The 21,482-nt window shown below is 44.1% G+C and overlaps 1 protein-coding gene across 3 annotated transcripts in view; it reads left to right on the top strand.

Moving 5' to 3' along the window:
- The window catches only part of GYG1 (glycogenin 1), a 40,192-nt gene extending 21,324 nt beyond the window's left edge, over positions 1 to 18,868 (top strand). For 2 of the 3 annotated variants that reach the window (XM_027543823.1, XM_027543835.1), the window contains exons 6-8: positions 15,032 to 15,251; positions 17,686 to 17,736; positions 18,012 to 18,868. In XM_027543823.1, coding sequence (XP_027399624.1) covers positions 15,032 to 15,251; positions 17,686 to 17,736; positions 18,012 to 18,185 — 445 coding nt within the window. In that variant the 3' untranslated portion in view covers positions 18,186 to 18,868. The remainder of the gene's footprint in view (positions 1 to 15,031; positions 15,252 to 17,685; positions 17,737 to 18,011) is intronic. The other variant, XM_027543832.1, reaches the window with a different exon arrangement.
- Positions 18,869 to 21,482: the final 2,614 nt, after the last annotated feature.

Below are 21,482 nucleotides of genomic sequence, written 5' to 3'. Positions count from 1 at the left end.
AACCCTTATTGCCTCATAACTAAAAGTGTTCCTACAAACCGTGGTCACTTTGTTGGTCACTCAGTCATGTCCGACTCTGCAACCCCATGGACTGCAGCACACTGGGCTTCCCTATCCTTCATTGTCTCTCAGAGTTTGCTAAAACGCATGTCCACTGAGTCGGTGATGCCATCCAACCATGTCATCCTCTGTCGTCCCCTTCTCCTCCTGCCTTCTATGTTTCCCAGCGTTAGGGGCTTTTCCAGTGAGCCAGCTCTTCAAATCAGGTGGCCAAAGTATTAGAGCTTCAGCTTCAGCATCAGTCCTTCCAATGACTATTCAGGGTTGATTTTCTTTAGGAGTGACTGGTTTGATCTTGCTGGCCAAGGGGCTCTCAAGAGTCTTCTTCAGCACTATAGTTTGAAAGCCCTCTAGAACTGAATTGCTCTATAAGAGGGCAGTTGCTTAATTTAATTGACTAGCTTCAGCTGGACAAGCAAAGGTGAGCGTGCAAAAGAGAAAGAATCATTAGTGGTGTGAGCAATTCTGCGCCTCCTTCCACTCAAGTCTGCTCATCGAGCTTGTATCCTGAGATGACTGTACTGGGGAAACATGAATTTGACATCCTCCCAGTTGGACTTGGTTCCCATACCATGTTGATGCAGAGTTTAAAGATTCATATTTTTCATGTAACATGGCCTTATTTCCACTCTGGTTCATTCAGAGATTCCCTCTGATTTTCATTTTCCTACCAACGTTGAACTTACTGTCCTTTTAGTGATAAGCCTGGTTTGCACAGACATTGCTTGTGTTCATTTTATTTTGACAAAGAACAAGAAGCAGGTAGAGCCGAGTTAAATTATTTAGGGAGAAGACAGACTGACTTGCTGGAATCTTGGCCGCCTCTGTCAGAATCCCAGTGGTTTTTATATCCTCTAAATGAATTTCCCAGCACAACAGTTTGGGATCTAAATTACCAAAATGGTTAGGATGGTTTCTTCTTCCTGACTCTAGAAATGAGTGCTAATTTTGGACATCTGCTTGGTGTATTGCCATAACCGTAGTGTAGATGACGCACTGGGAGGTTAGGAGCAGCCCCATCACTAGCTCGACGTCAGCTGGCGTGTGACCTGACGGGAGTTAACACTGCCTCCGTGCTGCTCTCCCTGGGGGGTGTCGGCTCCACAGTTTGGTAATGAGGCTTCTCAGAGAGATGCCTTCCCTTTCCCCATTGCTAGTTATTTAGGGAAGTGGAAACCAGATCACAGAACTCATTTTCCCTTCCCTTTGCCAGAAAATTCTTTTGTTTTATTTTGCAGATATCCGTCTCCAGAGAAATTTTTCCTTACATTTTTGTTACAACTGGGAATGGCTAAAAAGGCAGGCAGTTACATTTTCTTTTTTGTTTTAAGTTAATATAAAATTGTGGCCCAAATCTTTGAAGCTTCCCTGGTAGCTCGGTGGTAAAGAATCCGCCTGCCAATCCAGGAGATGTGGGTTTGATCCCTGAGTCAGGAAGATCCCCTGGAGAAGGAAACGGCAACCTACTCTAGTATTCTTGCCTGGAAAATCCCATGGAGCTTGGAGGGCTGTGAGTCCGTGGGATTGCAAAGAGTCTGATACAGTTTAGCAACTAAACAGCAACACAGACAGTCATGAACTCTTGGGCTGCCATCGCTACCTGACCAAGAACCCTGTGCACCGCTGAGAACTCAGCTGGGCTCAGGATAGCCTTGCTGGCCTCCAGGACCGAGTGGCTCCGTGGTGTGCTGGCCTTCCCCAGGGCAGCACAGGTGGTGGCAGGTGGGATGAAACTAAGGAGTGGTTTAGAGGCTTCATGGAAGAAGTCAAGAATTTGGCCCCCCACTCCTAGCAACCGTGTGCCTTGAGAATGCCGAGACAGTCTTTAGATGCCCCAGAGCCTCAGCACCTTGGATGTCTTACAGCAATGTAGCCTTTGCTCTTACGTGAAGTTTCTGCAAAAGGACAGCCTGACATGAATCAAAATGAACATGAATTTGAGCCACAGGGGTAGCATATCTAAAGCCTTTCTCTGCAGACTGTTTGGGCAGAACAGAGCACAAAGGAAGCAGATGTACTAGTTTTACCACTTTGAATGGATTCTCAAACATAGCTTCTGAAAAACCAAATTAATAATATTCTCTGTAACAAAAGATCCTGTTTAATACTGCATAACTTGAGAACCAAAATGCTTGGCTTAGAACTTTTCAATTAATTTGTAATATATGTGCTGAAAAACAAGCTCATAAATGTATTTCTTAATGAAATAATATTTCTGAAAGTGCCTCGCATAATGTTTGGGAAATAGCAGGCTCCTAGTTAATATTCGTTTCTTTATGTTTTCTCCATCTGGAGGGCCTGTTTTATCCATATAGCATAGATTTTGGCTTGTACATAATGCTGGGTAAAATCTCATTAGTCTTTTTAAAATCAGCCATTTAGTTCCATTTTTACTTTCTATTAAATCCATTGACTAAAAGCTGTTTCTGTTATATTATGCTATATAAAATTGACCTAAAGCAAAGATAAAGAATTCTATGGTATTGTTTCAAACCGCCATACATTTTAATTGGTCGAATTGATTGAATAAAAAAACTTGATTTGTCAAATAATTTCCAAATAAATATTTTTAACTTACCCTTTTTCAGTTCAGTTCAGTCAGTCAGTCATCTCCGACTCTTTGCGACCCTATGAATTGCAGCACACCAGGCCTCCCTGTCCATCACCAACTCCCGGAGTTCACTCAAACTCACGTCCATCGAGTCGGTGATGCCATCCACCCATCTCATCCTCTGTCATCCCCTTCTCCTCCTGCCCCCAATCCCTCCCAGCATCAGTCTTTTCCAGTGAGTCAGCTCTTCGCATGAGGTGGCCAAAGTACTGGAGTTTCAGCTTTAGCATCATTCCTTCCAAAGAAATCCCAGGGCTGATCTCCTTCAGAATGGACTGGTTGGATCTCCTTGCAGTCCAAGGGACTCGCAAGAGTCTCCTCCAACACCACAGTTCAAAAGCATCAATTCTTCAGCGCTCAGCCTTCTTCAGAGTCCAACTCTCACATCCATACATGACCACTGGAAAAACCATAGCCTTGACTAGACGGACCTTTGTTGGCAAAGTAATGTCTCTGCTTTTGAATATGCTGTCTAGGATGGTCATAACTTTCCTCCCAAGGAGTAAGTGTCTTTTAATTTCATGGCTGCAGTCACATCACTTCATGGCAAATAGATGGGGAAACAGTGTCAGACTTTATTTTTGGGGGCTCCAAACTTACCCTTTAACTTGAGTTTAAATATGATCTAAGACCTGGCCTAGTGATCTAATCTCAGAAACTATATCTACAGACCCAAAATATTTCTTTCCATTTGTTTGCTGCTTTAGATGTTTCGGAGGATGTTCATATCCATTATTTCTTTCCCAGAAATGTAGCTTATTCACTAAAACCTTTTCTAGCCTCTTTAAAGTCAGTATTTTCTGAAAGTGAAATTGAACCTTTGGTGTCCTCATTTCGGTTGTGTACACATATTTCTGATGTGGTGGTTTTTCCTTGATCCCTAAGAGACCCCTGGCTCCAGTTCTGCCTGGAACTGCTGTCATTGAAGATATAGACCATCTGTGTTCATTTCTTTCCACACTCCTCCATCTTCACCTAAAACCCTGAGGAGCTGTACTTGGTATGGCTCTTATTTTTTCATCCATTTGTTGTCTTCTTACTGATTATCCAGCATGGAGCATATGGAGGGTGCCTGCCTTCTGCTCACAGAGGACCGGAAGAATGAATGAGGGTACTGTAATCTAATCAATGTGGCAAATGCTTAAGCATGCAGAGCTTCCTGTACATCCCATGGTACAGTCCAGCATGGTTTGAGTGTCGAAGAATCAAGTCTGTGGTTCCACGGATGTCTTCTTTCTCCTTTCTGGGTGTCAGGGGTGCCTGCCGGGCCCCAGGTGCCCCATGTCTCAGCATAGCCATCGGGTTGTTCTGACTTCACCTCTAAGCACCTGTCGGGTGGTCTGTCCTCAGATCTTACTGCTGCAGCCCATTCTGCTACCCGGGTCCTCATCATGAAGCGGGAAGCTTCCACGACAGTCCCATTGCAGCCTTCAGAGGCTGCTCTGACAGTAGGCACAAAAGGGTCTGAGGACATGGGCAGGACTCTGAGAAATGCTGTCTCACAGGAGAGGGAGCTCGTGGGAGGGGAAGAACGTGGGGATTGAGTGGAAGATTCGGGCTCTTCAGAGGTCTCAAGCTGGTGGGCTACAGACTGTATTTGTCCCACGGATATGTTTTGTCTTCCTAACATAATCTTTTTTTTAATTTTCTCAGTTATTAATGATTAAAATTAGGGAATTTCACATGAAATGCAAATTTCCAAGTCCTTAAAAAAAAAGATCTTTAGCAGGATGTGGAAGAAGAATGTCAAAGATATTGTTACCAGCATGGGACCTAAGCAGCTGGAGCAGAGGAGCTGCCATTTCCCAAGATGGGGAAGACTGTGAGCAAAGCCGGTTATTAGGAGCAGGGACTGACCAGAGATGTATCCAGTGTGTGAAGTTGTGGGGCAAATATTAAGTTCAGGAGAGAGGTCGGGTAAGACATTGCCACACGAGTGTCAGCATATAAGTGATATTTATAGCTGGGAGACAAGATGATATCAGCAAGAGAGTGGTTATGATACAGAAGAGTCCTGGAGACTGAGCCCTGAGACGGGAATATGTGGAGCCATAAGAACAAGAGACCAAGACCAGCAAGGCAGGAGGAAACCCTGCAAAGTGAGGTTTTGCACAAGCCAAACAAAGAAAACATTTCAGGAGAGGGGGCAGTGATCCATCCATGTCAGTGCTATGGTAAGCCAGGTAAGAGGACCGCTGAGAAGTGGTCCTGGACCTAGAACGTGGGGTCACCAGTGACTTTGGCAGGGACACGTCTGGTGGAGGGTGGAGGAGAAAACCTTACCACAGCAGATCCTAGGGAAGGGAGAATTGGAACCCTTCTGAAGCATTTAATTAAAAGAGAGAAGAGAAAGGGACTCCTAACTGGATGGGAATGATGGACCAAGAGACAGTGGTGGTGGTGGTTTTTTAAGATGGAAGCAGTTACAGCGTGTTTGTGTGTTGATGGAAATGATCCAGGAGGGGGAGAGAGCCCTGAAAAACCTGGAGGGAGACTTGCTGAGTGATGCCCTTGAGAAGGTGAAAAGGAATGTGTCTGAGTGCACAGGTGGAGAGGTTGGCTTCAGACAAGGGGAGGACGGTTGTGTGGGACGGATGCAGGTAGGTGGCTGTGGTTTTTTGATCGAGTGAATGAATGAGCAGTCAGCCAGAAGAGACTGAGAGTGACATGCTACCCCCAGGAGAGTCTCCCTAGTGACCTTACCTCACGGGGCTCCCTCTGCTACTTTGTGAAGAGTAGCCAACCAGGTAGGTGGCGGAGTTGACACGGTCCAAGTTGAGGTTTTTTTTTTTTTAAATATTTGTTTGTTTATTTATGGCTGCACTGGGTCTTCATTGCTGCGTGTGGTCTTTCTCTAGATTCAGTGAGCGGGAGCTATTCTTCATTGCGGTGTGTGGGCTTCTCATTGCAGCGGCTTCTGTTGTTGTGGAGCACAGACTCTAGGGTGCAACAGGCTCAGTAGCTGCAGTGCTTGGGCTCAGTTGCCCCGCAGCATGCGGGGTCTTCAGGTGGGGAACCTGTGTCCCCTGCACTGGCAGGTAGATTCTTAGCCCCCTAAACCACCAGGAAGTCCCAAGTTGAGCTTATTTAAGTCTGGGTTTGAGTACTGATGTTGTTGGCATTTCCAGGGCACAGTTGGAAGGGTTATTTAATTTAGCTTGAAAGCCAAAGATTGGGTGGGTCCCTGGAGGCTGCAGTTGATTGTTGCTGGGTAGCAGCTGTCTTCTGGTGATGGGAAAGGCACTCACCCCATGACCCCCCTCACCAGCTCCACTCTCTACATGACCAGCCCACCCCATGGGTACTTGGCTTTATAACTCTTGATCTAGATTGTGAGTGAGTAAGAGGAGGAAATTTTTGGTGAGAGAGGAGAGGTGGCTGGCTGATCGACTGTGGGAATCGGTTTGGGTTTGTGTGTGAGAGGGAATCCGAGAAGATACGAAAGTGAGTAGCCACAGATCAGAGAGCATGAGTCACTGAAATGGTCCGAGGATGATTGGCACGGCGGCCACATTTCCTAGGGAAGGATTGGGCTGGCAGTGCTGCGTGTCTCTTCCTGGAACCTGCGTGAACAGTGCACGCAAAGAGCTTCGTGAGAATTGAAATTGCTCCTGTGTGCACCGTCATGGGTTAGTTCCCATTCTGCTCTGGCCAGTCCTGTCGTCTCATCCACACCTTACCGGCTGCATTTCTCAACTGCTAAACTGGTCGTGAAAATTCTATCTGATCTTTTGGTAACACCAGGTCACAGGGATTATTTTAACGGCTAACCTAAGCAGTATTATTGCTGGCTTGGGTTCAAACTATGTCTTGTGATCTGGACGTCACTTTTGAGATTCTATCAAGTTAAAATTAGAACACTTATTTTAAGAGATGTGTGCAAGCTGAGACAAATCCCCAGTAGTGGGTCAGAATGAATGGCTCTCAGTAATTTAGAGACAATTGTGATATGTACCCATTTTTTTTTTTTTCCTGGCTGGTAAAATTTGGTGGATAAATCGGGCAGTGAGTCAGTGATTCTTCTGGTTATCCTTGCACTGAATCGAGGTCAGATGAATTTGATCTTCTGATATTAGCATGTCCCCTTCTTGTTCACTGCCTACTTTGCTTTTGACTAAAAAAGCGACCTAAATTTTGACTGTCGTACCTGTTTGGCCTTTGGTAAGGGAGAGAGATACCACCAGAAAAATACTCTGGGTTTCTCTTCTCTAAGAAACACCCCTCCCCCAAATTTGCTTTTAAGCTAAATTGTTCTTTTAAGCAGAAGTAATTTTCCCTTTTCTTATGACCTGTGCCCACTGTTATTTCATTTCACATGGTTATTTTGGACTTTTTATAAATGGCTGAAGAGTAAGTTGGTTAAAATGATAGAAAATGATTTTTAAAAACAGTCCTCAGGGAACATGATTGTGACAAACATAATTACATGAAATCCATATCTAGATGAATGGAAATTCCAGATACAAAAACTGAGACCTTTTGCTCATCTCTTTTGCCAACAGACTGTTTTATCATGAAAGCTAATAGAGCAGGCCGTTCAGGCTACTGTGTTTTGTAATTAAATACCATTCTGTTTGTGCAGTGAGACCATGGTTACATAAACTGTGTAACTGACAAACCTTCATATGTGGTGTTCAGGGTTAGGCCTAATGAGGCCGCCCCTTTCGTGGAGCCCAGGGCAGCCTCCGGTGATCTCCAGGAACATCCTTTGGGTGACTACCTTTTGCACAACTGCTGAGTCTGTCTTCACTTCCTCCCACCTTTCTGTCTGAGCCCCATGATTCCCACTCAGCAGCTGCCTCTCTCCCCACCCTCGAAGGGCCCAGGGCAGAACTTTCAGTGACTCACCAGGCCTGTTCTTCTGTTCATCCTTGCTCTGAAACTTGTTTTTCTCCCACCCCTGTTCATTCCCACAGATCTGTCAGGTAGGTGGCACTGAGGTTAAAGTAATACCTCAGCACCTAAAAAACAAGTTCTGATTCCTGACTGTGCAGAAATAGGGCTGACTGTAGAATGAACCTGTGACATCGGAAGCCTCCGCACCATGGGCTATAAGCCCAGCATCTTCCTGTCTCGCGTATCTCTCTGCTGTCACCTCCTGGATCCTCGTGAACTCTTCCAAGTCTGCCCCCCAGTACCCTGGACCCAGTCATTTTTTTCCCAAGAAACACCTCACGTTGGGCATTTTGTGACTTGTTTTGTTGCTGGAATTTGAGTAGCTGTTGGGGGAGTACATCACACTGGGCAGGCTTCCACAGTTCTGCTCACCTCTTGACCCCCACCACCGCTTACCAGCAGCCAAGGGATTCCTCTCCTTTGAGCAGAAAGAGCAGTTCACCCCACATTTAGGACCCTTTTGGAGAAGGAAACGGCAACCCACTCCAGTATTCATGCCTGGAAAATCCCATGGACCAAGGAGCCTGGTGGGCTACAATCCATGGGGTCTCAAAGAGTCGGACACAACTGAGTGACTTCTGTGTGTGTTAGGACCCTTTAAGATCTCAGTTTCTACCTCTAACAGACTTATCAAAGAACTCTCTTAAAACCAACACCGCTCTATCTAGGCAAGGACCCTCCAGTGAATAGAATTTTTCACATTGTTAGGGTGGAATGTGAAGTCCTAGAGAAAAGAAGTCCTTCCCCTGGCCACAGAAGGTAACGGTGACTTAGCATTAAAGAAACACTCAGGCACCGTGGATTCATGAAGGAAGAGCCCAGGCCTGAACCACAGTGAAATGCAGGGTATGGACTGTCCCCAGTGGCATTCCTGTTGACTAGGAGAAGGCCATGGGCCATGTGGGCAGGAATCCAACGGGCGTGAGCCGGGTGTCCAGGGAGGTGGCAGAGGGCTCTGAGCCACCTCGGGGCACAGGCAGAACCAATGTACGCTTCTGCCTCCCACAGACAGTGGGCAGTCCTGCAGGTAGGTGGGTTTGCTGCTTTGCGGTGGCATTCTGCTGTAGAATAGACCATTGTGCCTTCCTCTGCATGTGCTCTGATGGCCCAGTTCATGGAGTGAGGTGCTGGGAAGGCCCCTAGACACTGTCAAGCACAGTCCACTTGAGAGTCCCTAAGAAGCACCATCCATTTCTTGCTCTTGTTTTCCCCTTTCCCCCTAAACTTCATGCAGACTGCATCCTTCTGAGAACAGTTTTCAGACAGTGCTAAGTTGCTTGCTCTCTAGCTTCATTTCCTGTTAATTACTTCCTGCTGCTATGTCCTTGACTATATTGGGGATATTTCCAGGGTTCGTTTCCAGCTTTGATATTGACTGTCTGTTTTATTAGTTGCTCAGTAATGTCTGACTCTTTGCGATCCCACGGACTGTAGCCCGCCAGGCTTCTTTGTCCACGGAATTCTCCAGGCAAGAATACTGGAGTGGGTAGCCATTCCCTTCTCCAGGGGATGTTCCTGACCCTGGGATCAGTCGTGGGTCTTCTGCATTGCCGGCAGATTCTTTACCATCTGTGCCACCAGGGAAGCCTGACTGTCTGTAGGCAAGGGGTTAATCTGTGGAGTGATACTCTGAGATTATGTCCTTAATAATTCTGGGAATGTCTTACAGCCTGGCTGTGGTGGAGAACCTTAGCTCTAGAGCCAGACTACTTTGCTGAAATCCTAGTCCTGTTATTCACCAACCACATGATTCTAGACAATTTCTTCCTACCTTGGTAGGAATCACAAAGTTGTTTTGGAAATTAACTGAGGTAAACCAGGCAAATGTTAACCAGTGCCTGGCACACGTGAGTACTCAGTGCATGCTCAGTCACTTAGCTATGTCTGACTCTTTACGACCCCATGGTCTGTAGCCTGCCAGGCTCCTCTGCCCATGGAATTTTCCAGGTAATACTCAAGGGAGTTGCCATTTCCTCCTCCAGGGGATCTTCCTGACCCAGGGATTGAACCTGCATCTCCTGAATTGGCAGGTGGATTCTTTACCACTGAGCCACCTAGGAAGCCCTGATAGAGGTTAGCTCTTCCAATTACTATTGCCTAAGCATGTGTGAACTATGAGGAGAGTGGGCTGGAAAGGAATAAAGTTCATGCTGTATTCATGTTTTAATATTATTTTTCTTAGTGTTGCTGTCTCTCATGTAATGACTGTACATGACATTTAAATTAGGCTCAGCAGGTCATGGGTTGAGACATTGGTTAGTTAATAAAGGAGAAGCCTTTAAGTGCTATTGCTTCAGGCAGGGAAGTCGGGGCAAGAGGGGTGGATATCAGAGGAGGTGGGAGGGGGCCCCCCTCTCACGGGTGCTCTATTCTGGTTTTAGGCTTAAGTGTACCGCTAGGCTGAGGCAGTGCCTGTTGTCCCTGCCTGGCCCCCGCTGCCCCAGAACACATGTATCAGGTCTCTGGGATGGGTTGCCCCCTCATCATTAGAACATTTGTTGAAGGCACTTCTCTTAATCCTGCTCATCTTCCTCAGGCCTTGACTGAGCCTCTTCCGAAAATCCCTACCTGCAGTAATTGCTTTGGAATGTCCATAGCACTTAATGTCAGCACTGCCCTGCTGGCTCTGATGTGTTGCCTGCTTGTTCTATTGTTTCTTATTTTTATGTGGATGACTCATCTCCATGTTTGGATAAAGGCTCTTGGGGCTGCACACTGACCATAGTAGTGGTGCCTTACATGGAAGTGTTGGTTATTTAATTGATCGCCCTGGTGGTGGTTTAGTTGCTAAATCATGTCCGACTCTTGTGACCCCATGGACTGTAGCCTGCCAGGTTCCTCTGTCCATAGGATTCTACAGGCAAGAATACTGGAGTGAGTTGCCATTTCCTTCTCCGGGGGATCTTCCCAACCCAGGGATCGAACCCAGGTCTCCTGCATTGCAGGCAGATTCATTACCTGCTGAGCTACAAGGGAAGCCTGTCTATGCACAAATTTGAGCATTATGATTTATCCCTTCAAGAATAACATTCAGAGTTCTTGTGTGTGATGTGCCCAAGTATGTGAATGCATGTAAAGTATACCACATGTATAAAATAAAGAGTATGCTTGGGAATCTCAAGTATCTACTCCATCATCAGAAGAAATGCCTTGAGGGGAGATAGTTATCCTTAGGAGGAATTAGACAGTAGGCTCTCTTTTTGTGCTTGGTTTTGGAGTAGCAGCGTGGCAGGATGGTAAGAACTTAGGCTTAAGAGAGGGACAAGACCCCATCGCTGCCACTAAATAGCCCTATGACTCTAGACAACTCAGCTCTAGGACCTTCCATTTAACACATTAGTAAAAATCTACCTGGCAGGACTATTATTATTCCCAAATGTGTCCTGAAAGAATTTGGACCCCAGATGTTGTTGTTCAGTTGCTCAGTTGTGTCCAAGTCTTTGTGACCCCATGGACTGCAGCACCCCGGGCATCCCTGTCCTTCACCATCTCCCGGCATTTGCTTAAATTCATGTCCATTGAGTCATTGATGCCATCCACCCATCTCATCGTCTGTCATCCCCTTCTCCTGCCTTCAGTCTTTCCCAGCATCAGGGTCTTTTCTAATGAGTCAGCTGTTCGCATCAGGTGGTCAAAGTATTGGAGCTCTAGCATCAGTCCTAATGAATATTCAAGACTGTTTTCCTTTAGGATTGACTGGTTGGATCTCCTTGCAGTAGAAGGGACTCTCAAGAGTCTCCAACACCACAGCTCAGAAGCATCAATTCTTTGGTGCTCAGCCTTCTTTATGATCCAACTCTCACATCATTACATGACTACTGGGAAAACAATAGCTTTGATTAGATGGACTTTTGTCAACAAAATGTCAGATAATGATAGCTATATAGCAGGTCTCTGACATTAAAAACAAAACAAAAAAACTTTAGGAGATAAGAAAGGTTACATGAATAGAGTTTGCATTGTTTTGATCTGCCCATCATGCTCAAGTACTTCCATTGCCTACAGGATACCTCCACTAAAATCTGACACTTGAACCCAACACCCAGGGATCTGTCCCATGTTACCTTTCCCTATCAGAGCTTTCTGAAAGTGACAGTCACTCAATCATGTCCAACTCTTTGCGACCCCATGGACTATACAGTCCATGGAATTCTCCAGGCCAGAATACCGGCGTGAGTAGCCTTTCCCTTCTCCAGGGGATCTTCCCAACCCAGGAATTGAACCCAGGTCTCCCACATTGCAGGTGGACTCTTTACCAGCAGAGACATGAGGGAAGCCCTCAGATCTTCCTCAGTTCAGTTCAGTCGCTCAGTTGTGTCCGACTCTTTGCGACCCCATGAATTCCAGCACACCAGGCCTCCCTGTCCATCACCAACTCCCGGAGTTCACTCAAACTCATGTCCATCGAGTCAGTGATGCCATCCAGCCATCTCATCCTCTGTCGTCCCCTTCTCTTCCTGCCCCCAATCCCTCCCAGCATCAGAGTCTTTTCCAATGAGTCAACTCTTCACATGAGGTGGCCAAAGTATTAGAGTTTCAGCTTTAGCATCAGTCCTTCCAAAGAACACCCAGGACTGATCTCCTTTAGAATGGACTGGTTGGATCTCCTTGCAGTCCAAGACACTCTCAAGAGTCTTCTCCAACACCACAGTTCAAAAGCATCAATTCTTCAGCGCTCAGCTTTCTTCACAGTCCAACTCTCACATCCATACATGACCACAGGAAAAACCATAGCCTTGACTAGATGGACCTTTGTTGGCAAAGTAATATCTCTGCTTTTGAATATGCTATCTAGGTTGGTCATAACTTTCCTTCCAAGGAGTAAGCGTCTTTTAATTTCATGGCTGCAGTCACCATCAACAGTGACTTTGGAGCCCAAATAAATAAAGTCTGACACTGTTTCCACTGTTTGCCCATCTATTTCCCATGAAGTGATGGGACCAGATGCCATGATCTTAGTTTCCTGAATGTTGAGCTTTAAGCCAGCTTTTTCACTCTCCTCTTTCAGTTTCATCAAGAGGCTTTTTAGTTCCTCTTCACTTTCTGCCATAAGGGTGGTGTCATCTGCATATCTGAGGTTATTGATATTTCTCCCGGCAATCTTGATTCCAGCTTGTGCTTCTTCCAACCCAGGGTTTCTCATGATGTACTCTGCATAGTAGTTAAATAAGCAGGGTGACAATATACAGCCTTGATGTACTCCTTTTCCTATTTGGGACCAGTCTGTTGTTCCATGTCCAGTTCTAACTGTTGCTTCCTGACCTGCATACAGGTTTCCTGCTTGTCTCTAATTGGAGGACACTCAGTCTGGCATATACATGCTCTGCAGCCCCTGCCTAGAAGACCCTGTATTACCACCTGGACCCAATGCCCGTCTGCTGTACAAGTTTTTAAGTCACATCCTCTCTCTCACCACCACCTGCCCCACTGACCTTAGCTGTCAGTGACCTCTTTGCCTCTGAACTCCTAGGGCACTTGCTGTTCCCATCTTCCTTTTGGCACTTGTATTCACCTTTATCATTATTTCGTTTTCCATGTATAGAGTCGGACACGACTGAGCGACTTCCCTTTTACTTTTCACTTTCCTGCATTGGAGAAGGAAATGGCAACCCACTCCAATGTTCCTGCCTGGAGAATCCCAGGGATGGGGGAGCCTGGTGGGCTGCCGTCTGTGGGGTCACACAGAGTCGGACACGACTGAAGTGACTTAGCAGCAGCAGCAGCAGATTATATACATAGGACAAACAGAATAGGACCATTCTTAACTCTTCCTTTTCTTATCTTATATAGTGTGTGTGTATTGTGAAATATAGTATATACACAAGAGGATATCAGAAATGTTCAGTTTTAAGAAACATCCACCACTCAAGTTCAGAAGTGGACTATAACCAGCATCTTAGAAGCCTCTTTTTGTCTCTTTCCTATCACAGCTTCCCCTCTCTTCTCAGGATAACCAGTATCATGAAATTTATATTGATTACGGTTTTCTGCTCTTTAAACAGTACTTTTTTTTGTTTGTCCTTATGTAAGTAGATTCATATGTATGTATCCATATTTACATACATATGAATACATACCTGTATTCATATTTCTATTTGAATTTGTATAGTTTGTTCATATTTTAAAAATCAGTCATCTGTTGGCTACAAGATGTTTATAGCTACAGTTCATTTATTTTGGTTGCTGTATTGTATTCTATGATATCAGTATACCAGAAGTTGTCCTTAAGAAAACAGAATGGATAAGTAACCATCAGATTTCAGTGACATTCAACAGTCAGCAATGTATTTCTTGCTCATATGTTAGTGACTAGATTGGGACAGCTCTGATTGTCTCAGCTGAGTTAGGAGCCAGGCCACAGGTTTTGATCCACATCTGTTGTGATCGTCTCATTCTTCTGGAACATTCTTTTGCTGGCAGAAGTTGTAGCTTCTCAGGGAGGCTGAACAGAAACAACAGTGCTTTTAGAAGGCACACTGTCCCTTCTGCGCATTTCATCAGTGAAAGCAAATCATGCAACCACACCAATATCAGGGAGGCAGGAAAGAGATTGGGCAAGAAAGTGAACGTTCGCAGAACAGTGAACTAACCTGATGTGTGGCCATTCTGGTTGTTTCCAGTTAATGACTATTTCAGACAGTGCTGTGCCTGTGAACGTTTTATGTCTCCTATGTGCACGTGTAGGAGTTTCTCTGGGTTTCATGCCTAGGAGGTGAGCTTGCTTCTGGGTTGTAAAGCGTGAGCATTTTCAGCTTTCCTGGGTGATATCAAATGGCTCTCCAGGTGGTTGTATCTTCTCTGTCCTTGCATGTGTGCTCAGTCGTTTCAGTCGTGCTGACTCTGTGCAACCCCGTGGACCGTAGCCCACCAGGCTTCTCTGTCCATGGGATTCTCCAGACAGGAATACTGGGGTGGGTTGCCACGCCCTCCTCCAGGGGATTTTCCCAACCCAGGTATCAAACCCACGTCTCCTGAGTCTCCGGCATTGCAGGCAGATTCTTTACCACTGAGCCACCGGCTCTGTCCTTGGTGGATCAGTATTTGGTTGTTGCACTGATCCACTGTTACTTTGGGATTTTTGTGTGTATTTAACATACAATTGAGGACTTCTCTGGTGGCTCAGTAGCAGAGAATCTACCTAGTGTAAGAGCTGCGCGAGACTTGGGTTCAGTCTCTGGGTCAGGAAGATCCCCTGGAGGAGTGCTTGGCAACCCACTCCAGTATACCTGCCTGGAGAATCCCATGAACAGAGGAGCCTGGCTGGCTCCAGTCTGTAGGGTTGCAAAGAGCTGGACAAGACTGAGGCAACTTAGCACTCAGGCACAATGTACAATTGAATAATTTTAGAGGTAGGTCTAAAGTTTTTTCAGTGAGCTCAACTTTTCTAACCACGACTGAAGGATGGAAGGTGCACTGTCAGTGCTCAGAGTTCACTAACTGTTTCAACTTGTGTTCACTTGGCAGATTTGGTGCAAATGCCAAAGTTGTGCATTTCCTAGGACGAACCAAACCATGGAATTATACTTACGATCCTCAAACAAAAAGTATTCAGAGTGAGTCCCACGATCCCAATATGACTCACCCAGAGTTTCTCAGCCTGTGGTGGAACATCTTCACTACCAGCGTGTTACCTGTGCTTCAGCAGTTTGGCCTTGTCAAAGACACCCGCTCATGTGTACATGTGGTAGGTTCTCTTTTTTTCCTTCAGGTAATTTGGTGTTTTGTTTTTAAAAACTTGGTATATGAGTAGAGACAGACTTTTTAGTGGTATTTTGAACAGAGACATAAGCAAGACTTTGTGGAAAGAAAACAGTGTTCATCGTAGAGGGGGAGAAATATTACCAGCAAAGATTAAAGCAGAAGTAGATATTGTGGCAGATTTCATTAGACTTGGGAGTACAAGAAAGGTTTTTAGAGGTTTAGACTGATAGATGTATCTATATATATCCATATGTTATAACTATAAAATCCTTAGTCCATTGTCCTAAGACTGTAAGATTATTCCTAAAGTAGTGGTTTACAAAAACAAAGAATGCCCCAGTTCATGTTTTAGAAGCCGCAAAAGTTTTAAATATACCTATTTTAGTTTTGCCATTTGTGTAGAAGAATATTTTTCAAGTGAAAATTACAATAACAGGAACATACAATAAATACTTTTCTGGGATTATTTTGAGTTGCTGTGTTTTATTCCTCTGGTTATATGGGATTTTAGAAAAATCCCTTTGTAAGAAGAAGATTACATAGTAACATTTACAGTTACATCCTTAAAAGATGCTTAGCATCTTTTCTGACTTTAAAGGTCTTCCTCTGAGGTTGGTTCTTTTGGAAGAGTTGGAGGACGATTGGAAATTAAACTTTTATGTTACGTATTAAGATATAAAGAATAAAACTAAATGGGTGAATTATAATCAAGTCTAAAAGATCAGTTAATTACCTTGCTATAATATAAGAGACTATAAAGTTAGATTTTAGTCATTTCACTTATGAGCACTGGTACTGAAATATAAAAAGGAGAAAGTGAAAAACAACACATTCTTAGACTATTTGCTTTATATGGACCATGAACTAATATTTATACAGTACTTGGAATATTGCCTTGTACGTAGGAAGTGCTTACAAAAAGTTATCTATTCTTATTTAACCCTTATAACCACTCTGGCAAGTAAGTATTATTTTTGTTAATATCCCCTTCTTATATATTAAAATTAACTGAGACTTGGGAGAAGGCAATGGCACCCCACTCCAGTACTCTTGCCTGGAAAATCCCATGGATGGAGGAGCCTGGTAGGCTGCAGTCCAGGGGGTCGCTAAGAGTCAGACACGACATGACTGAGCGACTTCACTTTCACTTTCCACTTTCATGCATTGGAGAAGGAAATGGCAACCCACTCCAGTGTTCTTGCCTGGAGAATCCCGGGGACGGGGGAGCCTGGTGGGCTGCAGTCCATGGGGTCGCACAGAGTCGGACACGACTGAGGTGACTTAGCAGCAGCAGCAGCAGCAAAGAAGTCCCACAGCTTCTCCTAGTTATGTAACAGACCAGGCAGTAGCAGAGCTGGGACTCACACCCAGGCCTGAGAGACTGTGGTCCTTGTGAAGAGCCTTGTGAGAGGGGGACTCTCTGAGAGGCTGCCTGTATCATTCCTGTGGCAAGTGGAAGGCAGAGGCAGGACTAATCCAGGGGAAGGACAGGCGTTGCCGCAGCTATAATAGAATCCCCTGGAATCTACCCAAATACCTTGGAATTCTAGAATATTTAAATTCATACATATATACTCATACTTACATATAGCAACAGAAATAGGTAATAACATGTTCTGCTCTCCCATTTTCTCTGTTAAAAGCAATACCTGTATGTATTCATTTGCCTTCCTTTTTCTCTACTAATGGTTCTAGTCCTGTCACACCTGAGAGCTTCATGAAGGATAACCTTAAATGTTCTCTTATGCTACCACTGAAGTTAATTGCCCGTGTGGTGTGTGCTCAGTCGTGTCCACCTCTTTGTGACCCCACAGACTGTAGCCCACCAGGCTCCTCTGCCTTTGGAATTTTCCAGGCAAGAGTACTGGAGTGGGGTGCCGTTTCCTACCCCAGGGGATCTTCCTGACCCAGGGATTGAACCCACGTCTCTTGTGTCTGCTTCGTTGGCAGGCGGATACTTTACCGCTAGTGCCATCTGGGAAGCCTGAAGTTAATTCCCCACCTGTATGTAATGAGATTTGAGCTTAATACCAAGGAGGCTTGCTCCATTCCCTGCACAGTTACCTTGTTCCTTCCACACAAGCCAGGGGCTGAGGGTTATGAACCAAGGGAAGTAAAGATGGGAAATGAAGATTCATTCAAAACTAAGCAGATTAACAGAAGCTACAGGAATAGATCTGACTTGGCAATAAACTTGAACAGGAAGATAAGTTTGGTGTATAGTCTCAAACCATTTAGCTCGCTTTTATAATGTGACGGCTGTATATGTGGTGCGGCTCTCTGCTTAGGTTCTTAGCTTCTGAAGTACCATTTTGTTTAAGTTCTCAACCTTTCTGAGCCCACACAGATCAGGAACTTATCATGAGACTTCTGTTCCCTTGTTCATCCATCTTACGCTTTCTAATGAACTGTTGCAGCTTTCAGACTTGGTCTATACACTGGCTTTCTCTTGTGGCTTCTGTAGAAAGGTATGCAGAACTTAAACATTAACCCTACCCAGTTAATTTGTTCCCCCAATGTTTTCACCAAGTCAAGAAGTCTTCATTTTGTTAGGAAAAAAAAATCACATGATCCTTGTATTTCCGTGTCTTTGTTTGTTTTGTTTCATGTAATACTTTTTGGTTTTTGCTACTTTGCATGATAATTCATCCTGGTTTTACTCACCTTCCTCAATTTATTGCGTTCTTTAAAATGGTCCGACTTTAACCTCTAAAGGAGCCTCTACTTATTCTCTCCTTTCTAGGAAAATGTCTCAGGAGCCGTATCACAGCTGTCCCTTGGGGAGATCCCAGCTCCGGCACAGCCTTTTGTATCCTCAGAAGAACGGAAGGAGCGGTGGGAACAAGGTCAGGCTGACTACATGGGAGCAGATTCCTTTGACAACATCAAGAGGAAACTTGACACTTACCTCCAGTAGAAACACTGCAGTTTTCTGTGGACACATCCACGTCACAGGCACTTGTTTCTGATACTTAGTACCTAGAGCTGGGTTAAGAAAGGTCTGTTACAGTTGCTAGAGGCTTTCACTAAAATTTATCAGATGTGGGGTTTTTTGCAAGACAACTGGTGAGAACTGGGCAAAAGTTGTTTAGCAATTCTGTTATATGAACAACAGTTCTGCTTTTTAAACCTGAGCTTATATTTCAGAAATTCTCAATTAAGCTGACTGCCAATGTATATGGTAAGGGAAATTCAATCTTAAGTTGTTAAGATAGCTGTATCAACTCTTAAAATGTGCCAAGCCAGGCTTCAGATCAGTCTCCTTTCAGAATGGGACACGCATGGTACATGTCTCTTGCTTGCTTGCTGTACCCCTCACTAGACCTGCATTTTAGAGTCTCCCAGAGGCTGCCAGAGTGATTGTAATTCTGCTTTCAGATAAAGACAGCCTGTAATAGCACTGCTGAGTGATTCATAAGCGTATCAACAAATGGTGTTAACCCATTTCCTAGTCTTAGCGTCTGAAGGTGTTCACCAGTTTTCTGTGTACAGTAAGGCGGCATGCTAAAATGCTTTGTTCCGTTCTGTATATCTGAAAACAGCAGTGTGATGGTTCCCTGCAATGGCACCCTGTATGAAAAATAAACACTTACTGCCATATCTTGGTTGTTTCATTAAGGACACCCACTCCTCATGGGGAAAAAAAGTATCAGGGAATTTTTCATAATTTGTAGAATTTGTATTTTTTTTTAATTTTTTTTATTTTTAAACTTTACAATATTAGTTTTGCCAAATATCGAAATGAATCCGCCACAGGTATACCCGAGTTCCCCATCCTGAACCCTCCTCCCTCCTCCCTCCCCTACCCTCCCTCTGGGTCATCCCAGTGCACCAGCCCCAAGCATCCAGTACCGTGCATCGAACCTGGACTGGCGACTCGTTTCATACATGATATTATACATGTTTCAATGCTATTCTCCCAAATCTCCCCACCCTCTCCCTCTCCCACAGAGTCCATAAGACTGATCTATACATCGGTGTCTCTTTTGCAGTCTTGTACACAGGGTTATTGTTACCATCTTTCTAAATTCCATATATATGCGTTAGTATACTGTATTGGTGTTTTTCTTTCTGGCTTACTTCACTCTGTATAATAGGCTCCAGAAAAATAAATGACCCAATCAAAAAGTGGGCCAAAGAACTAAATAGACATTTCTCCAAAGAAGACATACAGATGGCTAACAAACACATGAAAAGATGCTCAACATCACTCATTATCAGAGAAATGCAAATCAGAACCACTATGAGGTACCATCTCACGCCAGTCAGAATGGCTGCGATCCAAAAGTCTACAAGCAATAAATGCTGGAGAGGGTGTGGAGAAAAGGGAACTCTCTTACACTGTTGGTGGGAATGCAAACTAGTACAGCCACTATGGAGAACAGTGTGGAGATTCCTTAAAAAACTGGAAATAGAACTGCCTTATGATCCAGCAATCCCACTGCTGGGCATACACACTGAGGAAACCAGAAGGTAAAGAGACACGTGTACCCCAATGTTCATTGCAGCACTGTTTATAATAGCCAGGACATGGAAGCAACCTAGATGCCCATCAGCAGATGAATGGATAAGAAAGCTGTGGTACATATACACAATGGAGTATTACTCAGCCATTAAAAAGAATACATTTGAATCAGTTCTAATGAGATAGAATTTGTATTTTAAAAACCAGTGTAAAACTTGACACTGAAAGATATGCTTTAGAAGTTTTTTTCTAGATACCTAGGGAAATCTACATCTAGTGCTTTCCAGTGATGGTGATGTATCTGATATGATAGATAGAGGAAAGGAAGATCAAGTTTATCTCATCTGTCACTCACATTTCATCTCTATATTAAGTGGGTACTCAAATTTTAGAATATTGTAACCTTAATGAACCTAGGTTCATTGTCAGTGTCTAAACATACTCAATAATCTTTCAGGACTATTAGAATCAGTATCAGACTCAGTGTCTTCTAGCATTTTTATCCGTGGCTCAAAATGATAGAAGTACCAATATAAAACATACTCATTAAATGTGCAGGTCATTCCAGGTTGCATGGATGGCAAGCTAGTAAAGGGCATGATTTAAATGACCTTTTAAATCTGAAGTGAGTAATCACAAATTATTCTGTTGAAGAAAACAAGAGGGAAAACCATGACGAGAAGAAACTTTAGAAGCTGCAGTGGCTTTTAACCTTCAAGATCAGAAATAAAGATTCCTTTATTTCCACAGTAAGGGTGTGAATGAATGTTGGAATATGGAAACTTGGAGGCAAGACTGGATTGGGGGACCACCTTGGATGTTGGCTACCAGAAGAGCTTAAGAAGAGCCTGAGGACTTACCTCAGAGTGTAAACTGTTAAATAACAAATTATTTCTGAAGGTGAAATAGGCTGGTTAGTTGGACTGGTGGAAAGTGAGTTGCTGTGGTCTTCAAATACGTGAAGCACTACCAAAGATTTAAGTGCCTCTGCGTGTCAGGTCGGAGAAGGCAATGGCACCCCACTCCAGTACTCTTGCCTGGAAAATCCCATGGACAGAGGAGCCTGGTGGGCTGGAGTCCATGGGGTCGCTAAGAGTCGGATACGACTGAGCAACTTCACTTTCACTTTTCACTTCCATGCAAATATACAAATATACAACATTTGTTTTTCTGACTTACTTCACTCTGTATAATAGACTCTAGGTTCATCCACCTCATTAGAATTGAGTCAAATGTGTTCCTTTTTATGGCTAAGTAATATTCCATGTACCACTGCTTCTTTATTTATTAATATGTTGATGGACATCTAGGTTGCTTCCATGTCCTAGCTATTGTAAGTAGTGCTGCAGTGGACACTGGGGTATATGTGTCTTTTTCAGTTATGGTTTCCTCAGGGTAATGCCCAGTAGTGGGATTGCTGGGTCATATGGTAGTTTCATTTCCATTTTTCTTAAGGAATCTGTGCCTAATTTTAAAGTTGGTTTCAGCCCTACGTTGCTTTCACAGTCTCAATGGTTATAAAAATGTCTGATTTCAAGGACAAACTTGAGCTTATTCCAGAAATTACATCTACCAAAGCATTTATTCAGTCATCTTATTTTCACATCAAACACAATTTGGGTTGACATATACATTTATACAACACAACTCTGAATAATTCATTCAATAAGCACTTACTAAGTAATGACCATATCACACATGTGATGGACAGTAGATACATAGGCATGTATAAGACAGACATATTTCCTG

Source organism: Bos indicus x Bos taurus, chromosome 1 (genome assembly GCF_003369695.1).
Source record: "Bos indicus x Bos taurus breed Angus x Brahman F1 hybrid chromosome 1, Bos_hybrid_MaternalHap_v2.0, whole genome shotgun sequence".
NCBI classification, from domain to species: domain Eukaryota; kingdom Metazoa; phylum Chordata; class Mammalia; order Artiodactyla; family Bovidae; genus Bos; species Bos indicus x Bos taurus.
Note: the sequence above shows the minus strand (reverse complement) of the source record. Positions and strands in the feature narration are given on the sequence as shown.